At 37.8% G+C, this 18,472-nt stretch overlaps 1 protein-coding gene across 1 annotated transcript in view; it reads left to right on the forward strand.

Moving 5' to 3' along the window:
• Window positions 1-18,472, forward strand: part of ryr2a (ryanodine receptor 2a (cardiac)) — a 509,073-nt gene that overhangs the window by 458,967 nt on the left and 31,634 nt on the right. Inside the window, exons 103-108 of the mRNA XM_037973568.1 lie at window positions 130-260; window positions 383-425; window positions 518-651; window positions 1,998-2,058; window positions 5,791-5,937; window positions 7,909-8,043. Of these exons, the coding sequence (XP_037829496.1) occupies window positions 130-260; window positions 383-425; window positions 518-651; window positions 1,998-2,058; window positions 5,791-5,937; window positions 7,909-8,043 (651 nt within the window). The remainder of the gene's footprint in view (window positions 1-129; window positions 261-382; window positions 426-517; window positions 652-1,997; window positions 2,059-5,790; window positions 5,938-7,908; window positions 8,044-18,472) is intronic.

Genomic DNA, 18,472 nt, shown 5'->3' on the forward strand with positions numbered 1-18,472 from the left:
TTACATCCAAACTAGACAACTCTGGGTGCTAAACTTTTTTTTTGACTGTGAGTGTATCTGTCTATTAATTACTTGTACTTACTGATATCAAACAGTTTTCTGATACTTGTGTGTGGGGTTGTCATGTAGGTGCCACTCGTAATCTTTAAGCGTGAAAAGGAAGTGGCAAGGAAGCTGGAATTTGATGGACTGTACATAACTGAGCAGCCATCTGAGGATGACATCAAAGGACAGTGGGACAGACTAGTGATTAACACACAGTGAGTGGGCCACTGTATGTCAGTTTGTGAGAACAGAGGTTGTACTCTTTAGCTACTGTTGCAAGCTAAACTAAAAGCAGGTTTATGGACAATAAAAATGTTGGTGTTTTTTTTTTTTTCAGATGTTTCCCTAATAACTACTGGGATAAGTTTGTCAAGAGAAAGGTGTGTGTTATGTGTAGACCTGAAGTTTAAAGAAAACACTACAGATTCATTAAATGAATCTTAGATTTTCAACAATTCCTTCCCTTTCTCAGGTGATGGATAAATATGGAGAGTTTTATGGTCATGACCGCATTAGTGAGTTGCTGGGATTAGACAAGGCCGCTCTGGACTTCAGCAGCTCTCACAAAAAAAGAAAACCAAAGAAAGACAGCTCATTGGCAGCCGTGTAAGTAATTGTGTGCGTGTGTGTGTGTGTGATGTTAATTCATTTATTTATACAGATATTTTGGCTGAGTCTACAACAAAGAATAGCAGCTACATTCATAGTAACTGTGACCAGAACATTTTAAAGTGATACCAGAAAATTTCTGAAGGAAGCTTGAGTGGTAAATTACCTGTACTTATATATAGGATCTTTCTAGCCAATCAGGCTACTCAAAGCGCTTTACAACACAATCTGTGCCCTCATTTACCCATCCACACAAACATTCATACAGCACTGAATCTTTACAAAGCTAATCTGAATAAATCATTCTATAGAGACTAATCTGTACTTTTTAAACTCTATTCATACACTAATGGGGCACACATCTGAGGCAATGAGCGGTTCAGGTTTGAAAGGTTCAAAAATTCCAACATAACTTTATAATAATCTAAGTTTATAAAACATGCCTACATTTTGATGTATAAACTATATTAGAAGTGTGAAGAGAACCAAGACCTTATTATGGTCACCATGGTAACCAAATCTGTCTGTAACTCCCTGACTGTCAAGTTAAAAAGAGACTGACAGAAACGCAGACTTAAAATAAACCCTCAGTCAGTGTGAAAACTATTAACCAGATCTAAAAATTTCTTAAACTGTAAGCGGCAGAAGATAGATTCATACATGTGAATTTTTATGCTGTGTATTGTGTCTCACTAAGAGACAGACTAGGTGAAAAACTACAAAATTATAATTAGTATATAAACCAAAAACAGTTTGTTTAGAAGACATTAAAAATTTTTAGCCGCTCCAATGTTATTGTGCTATCAACTGGGGCTCTAGTGGCTCAGGAGGTAGGGATTCATCCTACAACCGGTGGATTACCGGTTCAAACCTCCACTCTGTCTGTCTCAGAAGTTGTGTCCTTGGGCAAGACACTTCAATGACCTTGCCGACTGGTGGTGGTCAGAGCGCCAATGCAATGGCACTTCTGTCAGTCTGCCCCAGGACAGCTACAACATAGCTTACCATCATCAGTGTGTGAATGGGTGGATGACTGATTGTAGTGGTGAGTGCTTTGGAGTCCTTGGACTTGATAAAGCACTATACAAGCGCAGGCCGTTTACCTTTTTTTTCCATTTTTTTTAAACTGTCTCTCGAACATTCTGTGGAAAAATCTGTAAAAGTCATAAGATTTAAACTGTGATAGTGGGGAAAATTTTTTTAAAAGATTTAAAAATACCAGTTCAGATGTGGGAAGTCTTATGTTTTGTGAACTGTTTAAACTTTGAATGATGTTTCTACTGTGATCCACGCATAAAAGCCGTTTAGCAGACCACCCAACCTCTTCTCCCATTTGTTAACAGGCTGAACTCCATTGATGTCAAGTACCAGATCTGGAAGCTTGGGGTTGTTTTTACAGACAATGTAAGTGTTTAAACAATCAAACCATTCTGCAGTCATATCTACATGGAAATTCAGAATTGAATTTTCTGAAAAAGATTCAAAATCATCTCTCATGTTTTGTTTTAAAATTCTACCTTTTTAACACCTAAAGACTGCATTATAGTTCACACTTTTTCCACATTATTATTAGGCTTTCTTATTGCTCTTGATATTTGCATGAAAAATAAGACATGTCCACACTATTATTATGGGTCCAAGCCTGCAAAAGCAAAGGATTGCAGCTGTTTCCTTGTTGCTAACAATATCAAAAATCTAAAAAATTACCATACCAATTTCTACTATATTGTACTTGTGGTACTTTCCAATATGGTAATGACTGGCAAAAGCGATCATGGCTTGTAGATGGGATTTAGACCCACCTTTTTTTTTAGAAGCCTTGCATAATTTTGAAAAAGTAGTATACAGGTAGCATAGAGTACCTGCCATAGTACTTAGTGGTAAAGAGGTACACATGTCCTCCTACCTCTACGTGGTAGTTAAAAAGCTAATGCATTTTAGTCTTTATCTTTTAAAATAAAAATAGCATTATCAAGTACTTCATGTCAACATAGTTGGTAAATTGAAATGACTGCTTTTGTCAATAGAAGTTCACTTTGAAACTGTACCATATTTGTTCAAATTTCCAAAATATTGTTAAATGTTTTTTTTTGACAATTTATTTTTGAATTTAAGGAGAATCAGTGTAAAACCTTTTATATATCACTAAGAGAGAATTCTGAAGCAAAGTTAAGAAGTTATTTGCTAAAATTAGCTAGTTACATTTACATTAGTGAACAAAATGAGTAAAAATAAAATAAAATAAAAAAATTGAAATCCTACATAAGAACATGACACAACAACAATAATTTTATGGCAAAAATTATTATTGCCTTTCAGTAACTTTACCAAATTTTAAAAATGTCCACCACTAGGGGGCACTATAAATGTGAGGAGTTTTTTTTCCCAACAATTGAAAAGTGTTTGAAAACCAAACCAAACGCACGTTGAGGACACACTCTTTTTTTTGACCACAGTAGTAGTTGTGGCTTATGAACAAAAAAAAGAGAAAAAAAAATGTTTGCCCTTCAGAGTTACAATTTAATTTGCAAGATGCAATCTTGCAAATTGTAACACATGCTCCATTTTAAAGTACATTATGTCCGTTTATTTTTTCAGAAGTTTGGAAAATGGCTAAATATTTTTATTTCTCCAACTGTTATATCAATTACCACAGCAATCAGCAGGTTTTTTCTTTAGACCATTACTTTAATGTGTTAAAAAAAATTCTGGATAGGTACATTTTTTTGTACATTATCAAATTATGTTAGTTCAACACAAGCCTCAGGTTTAACATTTTTAAATTGTCTACCTATGATAGTGAGAAAATTGGAGTTTGTAACAAAACAAGAGTCATCTGTGAGTTTGTTTAGATTTTTATGAAAAACTTTTTATTTTTAATTCATTTTATTGACAACTGTGTTAAACTGGGTTTTTTGCCATCCCCTCCTTCATAATGTTTTCTATTAGCTTACAGCATTTGGATTTCAATAATGTGTTGGGTAAAAGCCAAGTCCAATGCATAGCAAAATCTGACCACCAAGGGGCACTAAAACTGCAACAACTAGATGGCGTTTAAATGGAATTTTGGAGGGCTTTAAACTTTTGCAAGTGTAATATGGTATAATTTGATTGCTTAAGGACACACATTCACCACAAAATACACATTTTTAAACTGACAAAACAGATTTTTGTGTTGTAAACTAACCTTCAAACTCAGTCAGTAGTTGGAGACACAAATAGGCATCCAGATTATGATTTAGGAATCTACAAATGGTTCAACAGGTCCTCAGAAGATTGGAGGTGGTATTGGTTAAGGGGGAGGGGAGGGGGAGGGCATGCCTTGCACGGCTCGGACCCTTGTCATAACTGCTTGCAGTTCTAGTGTGGTTTTGTTTTCTATAGGCAATCATACTCTTAAATTATTATTCCAAAATTTCCTTGAAGTGATGCTGGGAATCTTTTACAGTTGGGTTCTGCATGGTAATGAAAAATATTATCCGTTGTCATTAACAAGACAAACAACAAGTGAACCTGTCTTTCACAACTGTAATGATTGCCCATCTCCTAAAGGGGCAATAATGTTTTTGTCTGTGTCTTTGTGTGTGTGTGTGTGTATGTGTATATACCAAAAAATCTTGTGGACTATTGGATGAATTTTAATGAAATTACTAGATAGTAATCTGGATGCAGTAAGGCAGTTTTACAGATATTGAGCTATACTTTGAGTCTGATCTCCAATGTACATTATAAACTAACAGATTGCACAGGATTTTTATTTTACATTTTGCCATTAACTATTTTGAGACACCTCTGTCTGTCTGTTAGCAAAATATCTCATGAACCACCAAATAGATTTTAATGAAACTCCCATATAGTATGCTGGTGTAGATTGTCAGTCATCCAGGCCATGGTAATTTCAAAAAGGTTAAAAAACAAAAACAACTGGACTATTACTCTGTAGTTGAAGAGGCAGAGGTTGGTCCACCCTAAGGACAGAACACCCAAACACAAACTGAGCGGAGTGGTGTATGCAGTTCAGTGCATGGAAGAATGTCCAGATCTCTATATTGGAGAGACCAAACAACCTCTCCACAGACGCATGGCTCAACACAGGAGAGCCACCTCTTCTGGACAAGACTTAGCGGTTCACCTACACCTCAAGTATAAGGGACACTCTTTTGAGGACCAAAATGTTCATATTTTGGACTGAGCAGAAAGATGGTTTGAGAGTGGGGTAAAGGAAGCCATCTATGTCAAAAGAGAGAAACCAACATTAAACAGAGGAGGAGGTCTCAGACTCCAGCTTTCAAAAACATATAATGGAGCTTTAGGCCTGATCCCCAGTCAGTTTCACTCCAATCAACACCTGCACTCATGTGACCAGAGTGGCCCATCAGTGAGTAAGACCAACAAGGACCCTAATTAGCCTCTATTGTTAGGAGAGTGAGAACAATTTGTAAGCTATCCAGCTTACATCACATCTCAGTTTTAAAAGCTCAACTCTGCACTCTCTATTTCTGAATTGAGAAAGCTCCTCGGATGAAAAGCGAAACGTCTTCAACTACAGAATAGAAGTCCAGTTGTTTTTGTTTTTTAACCTTTTTTGAATTTCCCATAAAGTAAATATTGTATGTACATGCACAAATGATTAGGTTTTGGAGTCAATCTAATTCAAGATGGCCACCACACCTAATGGACATTAGCTAACACAAAAATTACTATAACGCAGTCATTTTTACACATTTTGAGCTAAGATTCAATGTGGTAGAAATTGACGGTAATTAAGAACACATACTCTGAGAATGAGATTGTTCATAACAATTTTTCAAAGGTTTTACCAAAATATAGTAGCTACAACTCCATAATTTTTCCACAAATGATCTCAGTCTAAACTCTAGTATGAAAGGCAGTGGTTGGTATGCATTCCTTCAAGGAATGCTAAGCCTTTTATTAACATTTGTTTTGCTCTATGAAGATAGGCACCAGCACACCACAACAGGGAAAGGAGAAGTGGGTAAAGAAAATGGATGGATGGATGGATGAATGGATGGATGAATGGATGGATGAATGGATGGATGGATGGATAGATGGATTGATGTTTAGCTCAATTATGAGCATAGAATGACTAATTCCTTGGTTGTTCCCTTGCTGCAGTCCTTTCTGTACTTGGCCTGGTATATGAGCATGTCCATCCTGGGTCACTACAACAACTTCTTCTTTGCTGCCCATCTCCTGGACATTGCTATGGGTTTTAAGACATTGCGTACCATCCTCTCCTCAGTCACACACAATGGTAAACAGGTAAAAAAACAATATGCACATAAGTCATTTGACTTATGCAGCTGTGGTGTAAAACAAATACAAATACAGAAATGCTGTGTTTTTTAAAAATTGTGGGTTCTTATCCCACTAAAAGTACCAGAAATTAAGTTATTTTTAATACCTCTTGTTGCAGCCATGACAATTGCAAAAATCACAATTTAAGAGGCTGTATTTTGTTACATTTAAATGTGTTATGGAATATGACTTGAGCTGAAAAAAAATTGTGTTGACAGGTTTTTAAATTATATAATAATAATTATTATTTCTCTTTCAGCTGTTCCCTTTTCAGAGGTCACCACAGTGAATCATACTCTGTCCTCTGCATATATTATTATTGTCTAAATCTACTGTTCTTCATTTCTAAAGTGTACTCCCATAAATTAAATAACCAGTGTTAGGGCAGTTGCCAATCTGGGTACAAAAAGAAAAGTGAGCATGAATTGTCAATATGAGTTCAAAGTGGTTGGAGGTGGTGAAAAGACCTGAGTTAGATGGCTTTCTTTTGGAATTCAAAATGCATGCACACAAAAAGACCAAAGCTTCAAAAAGTACATGTTTGCTGTTGTTGGTATAAATATATATATATTTTTAAGTATTTTGTATCACAGGCTTTTAGTAATATAAAAGAAGTTAATGAAAAACATTTTAAGACATTTTCTGGGGTCTCATTTAGAAAACTGGCATATGCACAAAACAGGGCCTGAACTTGAAACTTGCATACATCACTTTCCGCGCAAAGTTTGTGATCTATAAAACAAACTTAACAGGAAAATGTGCAGTTCCTCACGCCAACTCTGAGCCATGCGTACCAAATACGCTTGTATGCTTGGAGACAGGGGAAACTGGCGACACAGATGATGAAGTGGGGAATTGAAGCCACACTGCATCCTGATTCCTCTCAGATATTTAATTTCACTCCATAATCAAATTTTAATCCTAGATTGATTTTGTCAAAAGCTTTCAAAACAGTATTATTTATGCTTCCACTGGTGAGCCATAAGTTTTCTAGCCATCATCTTCCTCTCCTTGGATGATCACCAATTTGATGTGTACCACAGATTAACACAAGAGGGCAGTGGCTACCCCTTCAGGTGTTGGCTCCTAACCTTCTTTCCAAACCCCCAGAGCGCAGAGGAGATGTGCTTTAATACCGCTCACACTCGTGCACACTCCCTTGCAGTGGTGCGCCCGATCAGTTTTTGGGCACGACACCTGCCATCCTTCTCTCAAAAGGTGTCAGTTCGGGTGTGCCCTTACCCCCACCTGTGGCTGACACACTCTGGCAGAGGCCGGTTAGTCGCTTTTTTGCCTCCACCCTCAAGTCTGACCAGTTTCTTTTTCCTCCTCACCTTAGCCATGGTCCTCTCTGTCCCACTCACTGAATTAACAGTAGTAACGACTTGTTGCCACTCAACGCTTCCTTTTATTTGTAACACCACTATTGTGGCTCCCAAAATTATTATTTTTTCTGTTCTCCACCTCAATTACCAGCACATCAATTTCTGCCTCTGTAAAATTTGGGTTCTTCGCTATTTTTTCCATAGTTGCCATTGGTAACCATGAAATAATGTTGATCAGCTGGCTCATTTAAATACGCCCTCACATTTATGAAGTGTATTTGTGTTAAATGTAATGATTAAAATTATGGTCTATAAAATCTTAGTTCCCCTCTAAAAACATGCATATATTTACTCAAACTATTTAAAAAAAAACTTTTCTGAAATAAAAAGGAAAAAAACAACAAAAAACAAATACTGAATGTGTTAACCAAATGCTACCAAAATGCCTTCCAGAAATAATGGTTTAAAGTTCATTACTGCACACACAACATCAACATTCCTGTAAGGACATAAATTTCTTTGTGAAGCAGCAGACACTGATGAGCAAAGGTTGTTTTTCCTCATCCTGCGGAGTAACACAGCAGCTTCTCTCTTGTCTCCTGTCCTTCAGTTGGTGTTAACTGTGGGCCTGTTAGCAGTGGTGGTGTACCTCTACACGGTTGTTGCCTTTAATTTCTTCAGGAAGTTCTACAACAAGAGTGAAGATGGACAACTTCCAGATATGAAATGTGATGACATGTTGACAGTAAGTAAGAGTTTTTGTCCAAAATGCTTGGTGATGTTTTTGTTTTATTCAAAGACATCACTCCCCCAGTTATTGTTGTGGCCTTTTAAAAAAAAAAAAAAAAAGACAGGGTTTTTCCACTAAAGAGGTTTTCAGTGCTAGCTGATGCTACAGATGATTTTTAAATGGGTAATACAATCAACTTTGAAGTGATATTCTGTCTAATAGTATCATATTAGGTGTGACATCAGTCATAAACCACGGACTATGGAAAAAAAAAATACAGAATGTTGTTTGTTTTTAAACCTCTTTTGGATTTTGTTAGGAAAAGCTCTGAGGACCCAGAATTTCAACCATTTTAACTTTCAGGTAAAAAAAAAAGAAAATTCAACTCAGTGAGCGTTAAAAGATTTATTGGACCAAAAATGAAATAGCAGGAAACTGCCAACAGCAGATTCAGGAGAGACAAGTTTGTGGCTGACAGGAGTCTAGTTTCAAAGAAGCAGTGAGTCACAGTGAGACGACATCCTCTTAGGTCCAACAGAAACTGTTTGGTAGATGAATGAGAATCCAACAGAAAGAGACTACCTTGGGTTAACAAACCTGGATGGATGGATGGATGGATGGATGGATGGATATCAGTCTACTCACACTGGGGCTTTCAAAAAATCTGGCACCATCTGCCTGCCACGGAGCTGCATTTAACTGCAGGAAAACAGGTGCATGGCATGAGCCTGATTGTGCTGCAGAGCAGCATCACACAGGTGGAAGAGATGGGCTTGATTGCAGGGAAAGGAGAGCTCAGGAAAAAAACAGAGTAGGCAGACAGGCCAGAATCATAATAGGATTTATGGAAAAACAGGTGAAAGCCTTTGTCCAGGCTTGGCTAATGGCTAGCTAAATGAGGGTCTCATATTTGATTGTGTATTGGGCTCATAAAACAACTCTTTCTCAGAAATGGCATACCAGTGTGAAAGAATTCATCATGAGCTAATATTAAACTTTTACACTTTTGCATGACAATGTTTGTTTAGTTTGTCTGTTTTCAACTAAAAATCTGTGTTACTCTGTGAATATATATGGTCGAAGCATAAATAGGCTGTGTTTATGCCAAATGTGCTGAAGCTGCTGTTGGTAGTGGAGTAAACTTTTGACTGACAACATGTGCTGATCAAGTGAAACTGGGTGGTATTCCAGAATGAAGGTTTAACAGAATCTGAGTTTTTCCATAAACTCTGAGTGGGGAATAGTTTTAAGGAAGACCGCTTTTTCATGACCTCTGACCTACCATCATCTTTCAATAACTGTTCTGTGAAAAATTCAATCTGATTTGAGTGAATCTTGAGGGTTATGGGACATGTGTATACACTTGTGGACATTTAATCATTATTACCAGTTTGTTGACACATTATTTTAAAGCTTTGGAAAATAAACAAAATATTACTGAAATCAAATATGTTTATTTGACTACTAAATGAAAAAATAATATGACATTACTATTATTATTATTATTATTAGTAGTAGTAGTAGTAGTAGTAGTCGTAGCAGTATGTAGTTATCTAATAAGAAATTTATTGAAGTGTTTTAACACTTTGACAGCACTTAACACTTTAACACTAGCTCCCCGTGTGTGCTCATTAGTACGATGGGTAAAATGTAGAGAATGAATTTCCTCATTGGGAGTTAAAGTATAATAAAAATAAACTGAGTTTAGGCTTTTTCAATCATCAGACATTTGGCCTGGTCATGTTATCAAACTTTTTAATAACAAACCAGAGAGAAGATTTGGGCAGGCAACTGCAATTGTCAGTTTGTTTTGCAAGTTGTTTTTTGAGTTTGTTATGTAAAGATCGTATGCCCTCATCTATTATTCATTTTATAACCTAAGTGAAAGAACAATTTTGAAACCAGCCACTAGGGAGTGTATCTTCTGTGACGGTCTCAAGCTCGGGTAAATGATGAGGGTTGTGTCAGGAAGGGCATCTGGCGTGAAACACTTGTACCAAAACTAACATGTGAGTTTGTCCAAGCAACAACATACCGGATTAGTCAACGCCCGGTTTAACAACGACTGTCACCGGTGCTGTTGACAAACAGGGTGCCAGTGGATATTGGGCTCCTGTTAGTTGAAGACCACGAGGAGGGAAACGTGCCAGGAGACAGAGGGAGAAGAGGAACGCCAAGACTGTAGGACAGAGTAGAAACTCTAAACATAGGTACAATGACAGGCAAAAGCAGGCTGACATGATGCAGAGGCGGAAGGTAGATGATTATGTGTACAAGACACAAAAGAGTAGCAAGCCACACAGCATTGAGACAGGGTTTAATCTGTTTTAACATGGTGTGCATAGGAAGAGAAATGGAGTAGAAGTGGTCCTGAAGGAAAAGTTAGCAAGGAATGTGGTCAAGGTGAAAAGAGTGTCACATAGGGTGATGTGTTTGAAGGTAGAAGTAGAAGGTATGATGTTCAATGTTGTCAGTGGTTATGCTCCACAGGTTGGATGTGAAGAGAAAGATATATTTATAAAGGATCTTGATGAAGTAACAGAGAGTATTCCCAGGGAGGAGAGAATGGTCATCAGAGCAGATCTGAACGAACATGATGGTGAAGGAAACAGAGGAGATGAGGAAGTGATGGGCAGTTTTGGTGTCAAGGAAAGGAACCAGGAAGGACAGATGGTGGTGGATTTTGCCAAGAGAGAGGAACACAGGGTGACCTATAAGAGTGGAGGCAGAAGTACGCAGGAAGACTACATTCTATGTAGAAGAGGTAACCTGAGGGAGATTGTGGAGTATAAGGTTGTGGCATGGTAGAGTGTGGCATCGGATGGTGGTGTGTAGGATGAGTGTTGTGGTGATAAAGAGGAAAAGAGTAAAGGCAGAGAAGAGGACCAAATGTTGGAAGTTGAGGAAGGAAGAATGTTGTATGGAGTTCAGAAAGGAGATGTTAAAGGCTCTGGGTGGTAAGAAAGAGCTTCTATGTGACTGGGCTACTACAGCCACAGTGATTAGAGAGACAGGTAGGAGGATACTTGGTGTATCATCTGGACGGAGAAAAGATGATAAGGAAACCTGGTAGTGGAATAGTGAAGTGCAGGAAGTTATCCAGAAGACCTTGAGATGATATTTTGAATATTATATTAAAGTGGACATGGCTTATATGCTATCTCACTTTTGAGCTTTAAACTCGGCCAAATCGATCTTTAACTTTGCAGAAATCACCAATCAACTATAGAATTGCATTTCCTAAGTATAAAGGAAAAGTTGCTAAATTTGACCTCTATGCGGTGCTGTTACAACAAGAAATTTTTGCAAAATCATAGATGTACGCACAGTATCTCTATGCTAGTGTGTTCTGTAAACCATGTGTTTTTACGTGACTTTTGAAAAATTTTATGAAATTATGCTAATTAGTAGAAAACTTGCAAAATATGCAGAACCTAGTTTCATTAACTCATCCGAAGTCTTAAAGCTAATGAAAGTGAATCTTCAAGTGGTACAACTGGACAACTGGCCAACCAAACGATGTGGACGGACTTTCAAAGAAATGTTCGGTTTATGAATTATGCGTACACAAAAAAAAAAATTCAAAACAAACAAAAAAAAAGTGTTTGGACCGTAACTTAAGAAAAGTTAAAAACTTGTCAATAGTCTTTATAACAGTGGTGCCTAAGGCCGAAAAAAAAGCATTCTCACCATATTCGGCCTGATCCAACAGTAGGTTGTGCTACAAAAAGGTAAAATTTATACTGCTGTAATGGCTGAATGGATTTGCATGAAACTTGGTGGGTATCCTCAGGATACAACCCTGAAACTATGTTATCAATATGGTAATGATTGGTCAAAGTGTGCAAAAATGTATGTCTAGTCTTTAACATTTAGAAAAATTCACAAAAAATCACTTGTTGAATTTAGAGGGCTAAGACATATTCTTTGCGTGAACTGCAAAAAGTGCTGATCCAAATTCACGGCTCTATATTCAAGTGTGTCGTTACTATTTACATAGTTCTGAACTCAGGCTAGCAGTAGCAACTTGGACTGTTTGGCCGAATGACTTGAAATTCGATACTTTGTTCAGACCTAGCCTAAGTACAAAGCACAAGAAATATCACTTGAATTTGCACCCCCTTGTGGTTAATAAATGAAAACATATAAATGCAAACATAAAAAACATATAACCAACATGGCCAGTTTTTATTTTATTTTGGAAAAGCTTTAGACTATGGTGGATTGGAAAATTTGGGCAAACAAAAGACATGACAATGGTCATCTGTGAATATTTTAAGATTTTTTTCAGGCATTATTGATTTTTAACAAATTTCTGAATATATTTCACTATGACTAGCACTGCTACATTGTGTTTTAAAATTACAGTTAACATTCTTTTTTTTTACTGAAACAGCATTGAAACTAGGGACATGGAGATAAATGCATATTATTACAGATGTAGACTTGATCATCTGAGAATGTTTTGGTATTTTTTGAATGAATAATGGATTTTAGATTCATTTATTTATTTGGCTCTATGTGGTATAAAATGGCAGTTAGCTTTTTCTTCCCGAGATTTCTTCAGAAATTATACCATTGCGTTTCACGGAACGCCTTTGAGTACGCACAGTCACGACAACTTCCGACTCGGTCCACTGGCTGAAAGACGCGGTGAAGCCGCGCCGGCGGGACGTCGGGAGCGGAGGGCGCGGAGGGGGGCAGAGCAAGGAGGCTTGGAACTCGTTGATAACTGCTTGCAGTTCTAGTTGTATTTTATTTTGAATTTCACTTCTTGCAGTTGTTCTGAGTTTGTCATGACGAGGGGAGACAGAGGCGAATCCTGAACGCAAAATCATCTTTAAAAATAAACTAATTTATTCCTTAAACAAAATAGACAAAACAAAAAGGGCTGACGTGGCAGCAAAAGAGATAATAACAAAACATCCAAACGAAGGAGCAGGGCATGGCAGGGAGCAGAACAAGAAAACAACAACAATGATCCAGCGGGGTGGTGGAGAAAATGACCAGGTTATATACACAGGGGATAATTATGGGAAGTGGACACAGGTGAGTGATTACAATAACTTACAGGTGGAGATGGGCGTGGCAGATAATCAGGGGCAAACAGAGGGGAAGTGAATACTGACTGAGGCACCGGGAACAGACACAAACAAGAAAACAAATGCAAAATGAATCCAAAAGAAAAAGAAAAACAAAACCCAAATCATTACAGAGTTTTATTTTTTTGCAGACTTTAAAAGATTTCATTTTTTGCTGTGTCTTAGGAATTTTTTTCAAGTTAAAACTCAGCTTTGTTTTATGCTACACCACATTTAAAAATTAGTTGAAACAGTTTATAGAACTAAAACTTTTAGTGTAGAAGAGTTTAACTAAGAGTATAAAAGAGTATAACCCCAAGTATAGAAAAGTAAAACTGAGTATAACAGAGTATAATTCTGAACATATCTCAGCTGCAGCTGCTTCTGAACTCAGCTGCACAAATGTTGACAAACAAACAAAAAAAAGAGCTCACAGGCTGTAGGCTTTCTTGAGGACCAGAGGACTGCTGAAAGTGTTTTTAAAAGCAAATTCAACAAAGAAGAACCCGTCAAGAGGACTCAAAGATCCACCTCCTGATGCATGCTCAATAACCCAGCTAGATAAATCTAACAAGGTTCAATCACATCCTCTGGACAGGTTCTTCTTCGTTGAAACGTTTCATCTTTTATTCAATCACATCCTCTGGACAGGTTCTTCTTCGTTGAAACGTTTCATCTTTTATTCAAAAGTCTTTTTCAGTCAGCAAGCTAACACAGACACAGACACATTTGCATAGTGAATCAACTAGTTGCTGGTGATACCCAAAAACTAGTTGTTCACATGCAAAAAGAGGACCATCAGCCTATCATTAGTGCCCTGATGTCTGAGTGATACTCACAATAACAACATTGCAAGAGGGTGACAGTTGGCCATGGAGGCTTCCACCTCTGTTTAATGACGAATGGGTTCTCTTCACAAAATTGGCTTCCTTTACTCATCTCTCAAACCAGTGTTCCTCTCTATCAAGGATGAACATCTTCATCACTGAAAGAGTGACTGCATGTCATCCTTATGATGGGCCATCCTTTTGGCCAGTGGCTGCTTTGTTTACCCAGTCCTCCTGGCACTTAACAGCATACACAATATTAATCTTTGTGCCAGGGGACTGGATCTTGGGGATGTACTGGTCTTTGCCATAATGTATTTTGCGGTTTCACAGCCACTAGAATGTCATGTTTAGAAAATAAACGACTCAGTTTCTCTGAAACTCTCGCAACATACTGACTGACCTCTGGTCTTTGTCTGGGTCTGGATTTGAGGTCCTCCTTTTCACCTAATGGCTGGCTGGAGTCCTGTTTGGGTTTCTTATCTGCTTGTAGGAAGGCTCAGTTAGGATATCCGCATTGCTCAAGGGCCTATCTTGTGTGGGATTTCTCCTTCTCCCTGGCTCCTGTGTTTGTGGGGATGCTGTCTGCTCTGTGGTACAGAGTTCTGATGACTCCTAACTTGTGGGTGATGGGAGACACATCACAAGTTCTGGTCTGTGTGGGTGGGTTTGCAGTAAACATTAGTTTCCAAATGTTTTCCATCTGAGACTGAGACCTCACAGTCTAAAAAGGCCAACCTGCCACATATTCTTGAGTGAACTTTATATATTTATTCACAGAGTTGATGTGATCAGTGAAATGTTGGCCTTTCTGAGATTTAATTTTAACCAAAATGTCCTCAGTATATCTGAAGCAGTGACTCAGTGGTGTCCCTGAGAAAGATGCCAAAGCTCTTTTCTACCTCCTCCATGCACAGATTTGCAACAATAAAAGAGACTGGGGGACAAGATGGTTACTTACTAGTCACCATTATCTACCGTATTTACCGTCTACTGTATATCTCTCATTCCATCAGCCCCATAATGAATACACAACCTGTTAATCACTTCATTGCTAAAACAAGATGCCAAATCCCAAGAAAAGCAATGCAAATTCAACACTGCAACAGATGTTATTGAAGGCTAGTGCTAACGCGAAGGCTGCATCGGCGCCTCTGAATGCCCCTCTTTTATCAGACAGCTTTTTATGTGGGCCAGAGGTAAAGTAATGTGTCGGCTCTTTGCTGAGATTTGGAACCAGCTATCGGAGATACAGAAGGCAGTTTCATCCGCTGAAGATAAGCTGTCTGACATGCAAGAACAGCTGGTATCAGTGGGCTAGTAGGGCTAAGCCATCCCTGGTGTTTACAATGAAAAATGTTAAAATACCTAATAAATACAAATTAAAAATATTGTATCACATTTTGTGAAATTTAGAACAAAACCGGTGCCAAACAGTCTTAAGAAAACCCCAGAGTATTTCCAAAGGCCTAACTTTTCACAGCCCCATTTATTGAATGTAATTTCTTGGTACAGAATCATTGACAGCCGTCTTGTTCCATGTTGAGGTATATACCTTTACCTCTCCAAGTTGGTTTACGGGAAAGACCTTCAGGAGACATTACCTTAAAGTTTAACACATTTATTTAAACACCATTAGTCAATACTCATACAATCATAAAACCAGATGCATCTGGGAGACAATCAGTGGGTATGAGATACACATCACCTTGAAAACTAGTCAAGCCAACAACCCAAGATTGTCTGAAGAATCAGGAAGTGTTAGTTTCCCTTATAATATTCCCCCTCCCTCCTTCCAGAGGGTGGCTCACTGCTTCCTTCCTTAGTCACCTCCTCTGTTCACAACTAAAAAACTGTTTATTAAGGTTTTAAAATGGCAGCTAAATATAAAATGGTGATAAACAAAAATCAGGTAAAGATATAATAATCAAACCACTCTTAATGCTAGATTAAAACAACACTATTAATGCTAAATAAAGCATGGGAGAGTAAATATTACATCCCCTCAACCTCGGTTTTCTGATCCTTTGGGCAAAATTAGTTCAGCCCAGGGTCAGTCTATTCTGAGTTAGTGGATTATAAGTGTATTCTAGTTGCTGATTTCAATGCAGCATTAGTTCAGCTTGGAGCACTAGAAGTTACCACTTAAGGTTAACAATCTGGGGTCGAAGTGCTGGCAGCAGTCTCCTCTTAAGCTCCCTCAAACAAGCAGGAATGCGCCGCAGGTGTGTGGAAAACACACCTGCTGTTGAATACCTGGCCATCAGGGCTCCATAACCCCCTCTAGAGGAACAACTAATTAATTGTACAGAGATCCCAACAAAAACAAAATAAACAATAAACAAACTGAAGCATGAATCAGAAACATGAAAACATTACCACTGAAAAGAAAAAAACAAAGCATCAAGAACCAAAGCCAAAAAAGTTGTCAGAGTGAGCTTCTCTTTAAATAAGGTATGCCTCATTTAAAAAAAAACTGCACTTTCCAATATTGCATTTCTTGTTTTATTTTATTTTATCAGGGTGATCAGTAATTGTGTCAAGGAGTGTGGTGCAGTGTTGTGCAAAGCTGTTTGACTGGGAAAAATCATCTGAAATAATTATAGGTGAAATCCATAATGCAGAGGAATTATGTTTTGAATAACTGACAAAGGTTCTATGTAAGCTTGTTTTTTGGTGGTGGTTTGTTTTAAGGTTGTCTTTGTGCTAAAAAAGGACAATGTGAATTTATAACAGGTTTTCTTTATTTCAAATTAAATGCTTCTGTTGTTGGATCCAAACTGCAGCATTTTATTACATATCTGTTAGCCCACCCTACAAATATTACCACCAGCCACTACTGCTTGGGAAGATAGGCTAAGCTTAAGAATTGTCTTTGCACCCGTGTTGCGGTGATTAAAATGAATGTATTGCCTAGAGTTAATTGTATTAGTTCAATAATACCTCTAATCTCGTTATGCACGTGTGTAATGACAATAAAGACATTCAATTCCCCTCCTAAACAGTATTGGCACAAATTACAATCAGCTGTTAGGTATGTATGAAATGGTAAATGACTTTGGGTTAAACAAAATACTTTGCAGCATGAAAGGAAGGATAGAGGTGTGGCTCTCCCAGACTTCAAACTTTACAATTGGGCCTTTATGCTTAGACCACTGTTTTTTTTGGCTGTGTTCTAATTCACAGGTGTGTTGGCGCAAGTTGGAAGAGAGTTTGATTAGGCCTTATTCCCTTGATCAGTTTTTGTATTTATATCCCCCCTACACGTAAGCTGGATACTTATGGTTCGATTATTTCACGTTTAATTCAAGTTTGGGAATGAGCTAGGAAACTGCATAAGGGTCTCTTTCCATGGGATCCTGGGATTGTGCTTTTTAGTAACAAAATATTACATCTAGATAAACAACCTCTACAGTGCACCGCTTGGGAGGATAAGGGTGTTTCTGTTCTTGAAGATATTTCTGGGGACAAGGGTTTGCAGTTTTTTACTGAACTATGACTACTGAACTATGCTCCAAGTATGATTTACCTTACTTTTATTTACAAATGGCCTGCTTTAGAACGAGTGGTACTCTGTTGCGGACCCCTCTGTTAAAAAGGTGCTTTTAACACTGACTAGTTTAGGCACATGTCTAAACTCTACAAAATTTTGCTATGTAGCTTGTATAGACCCCTGGCATTGGATACTGTATGGAAGAAGATTTTGATGATCCTGGTCCTGACATTGATTGACACATGGTGTGGAAAAGTGTTGGCATGTTTTCCAGAAATTTGGACCACCAGCAAATTCATTACAATTTTATGCATAGGCATTATCTGACTCCTAAAAGACTACACAAAATGAAAATAATTACTGATCCTTTTTTGCAAATTATGCCCATTGAATGTGATGGCACTTTTAAACAAATGATTTAGGACTGCCTGCCGGTGATGGCTTTCTAGAGACAGGTTGCACATAGTTTTCCTGTATTCTTAGTTAACTGCATACCTTGTTCGCTAGGCATTCTTACTTTATGAGTTTCGCAAGCTGAATCTAGGGAGGTCAGAAGAAGGACTTTGTGGCTGGTTTTATGGCGGCAGAGAAAATGGTGGCCATTCAGTTGAAGCCATGGCATTCTCTTTCTGTTCATGCTTGGAAAGTTATGTTTTTGGACATTGCATATTTGGAACTGTCTATAGCAAGAGTACATGAGGGTAAGGGTGCAGCAGTTGAGGCCTGTTATTGCTCGCCTTCTTAGATCTCTGGAACTGAGGGAGAGGGCATTTTCTCTTTCTAGGTATTGTTTTTTCTAAATAACCTTTTATTTATGTTTAATAATATATAATGGCACATCAAATCAATCAATCAATCAAATTTTATTTGTATAGCACATTTCAGCAGCAAGGCATTTCAAGGTGCTTTACATAATTAAAAAACAAAATAAAAACAGCATGTGACAATGAATAAACAGTAAGAAAGAGAAAAACATTGAAGACATCAAAAACCCGCACTCTAACCCTAATTTAGCCATAAGCAACTCTAAACAGGTGGGTTTT

Source organism: Kryptolebias marmoratus, linkage group LG2 (genome assembly GCF_001649575.2).
Source record: "Kryptolebias marmoratus isolate JLee-2015 linkage group LG2, ASM164957v2, whole genome shotgun sequence".
In the NCBI taxonomy this organism is placed as follows: domain Eukaryota; kingdom Metazoa; phylum Chordata; class Actinopteri; order Cyprinodontiformes; family Rivulidae; genus Kryptolebias; species Kryptolebias marmoratus.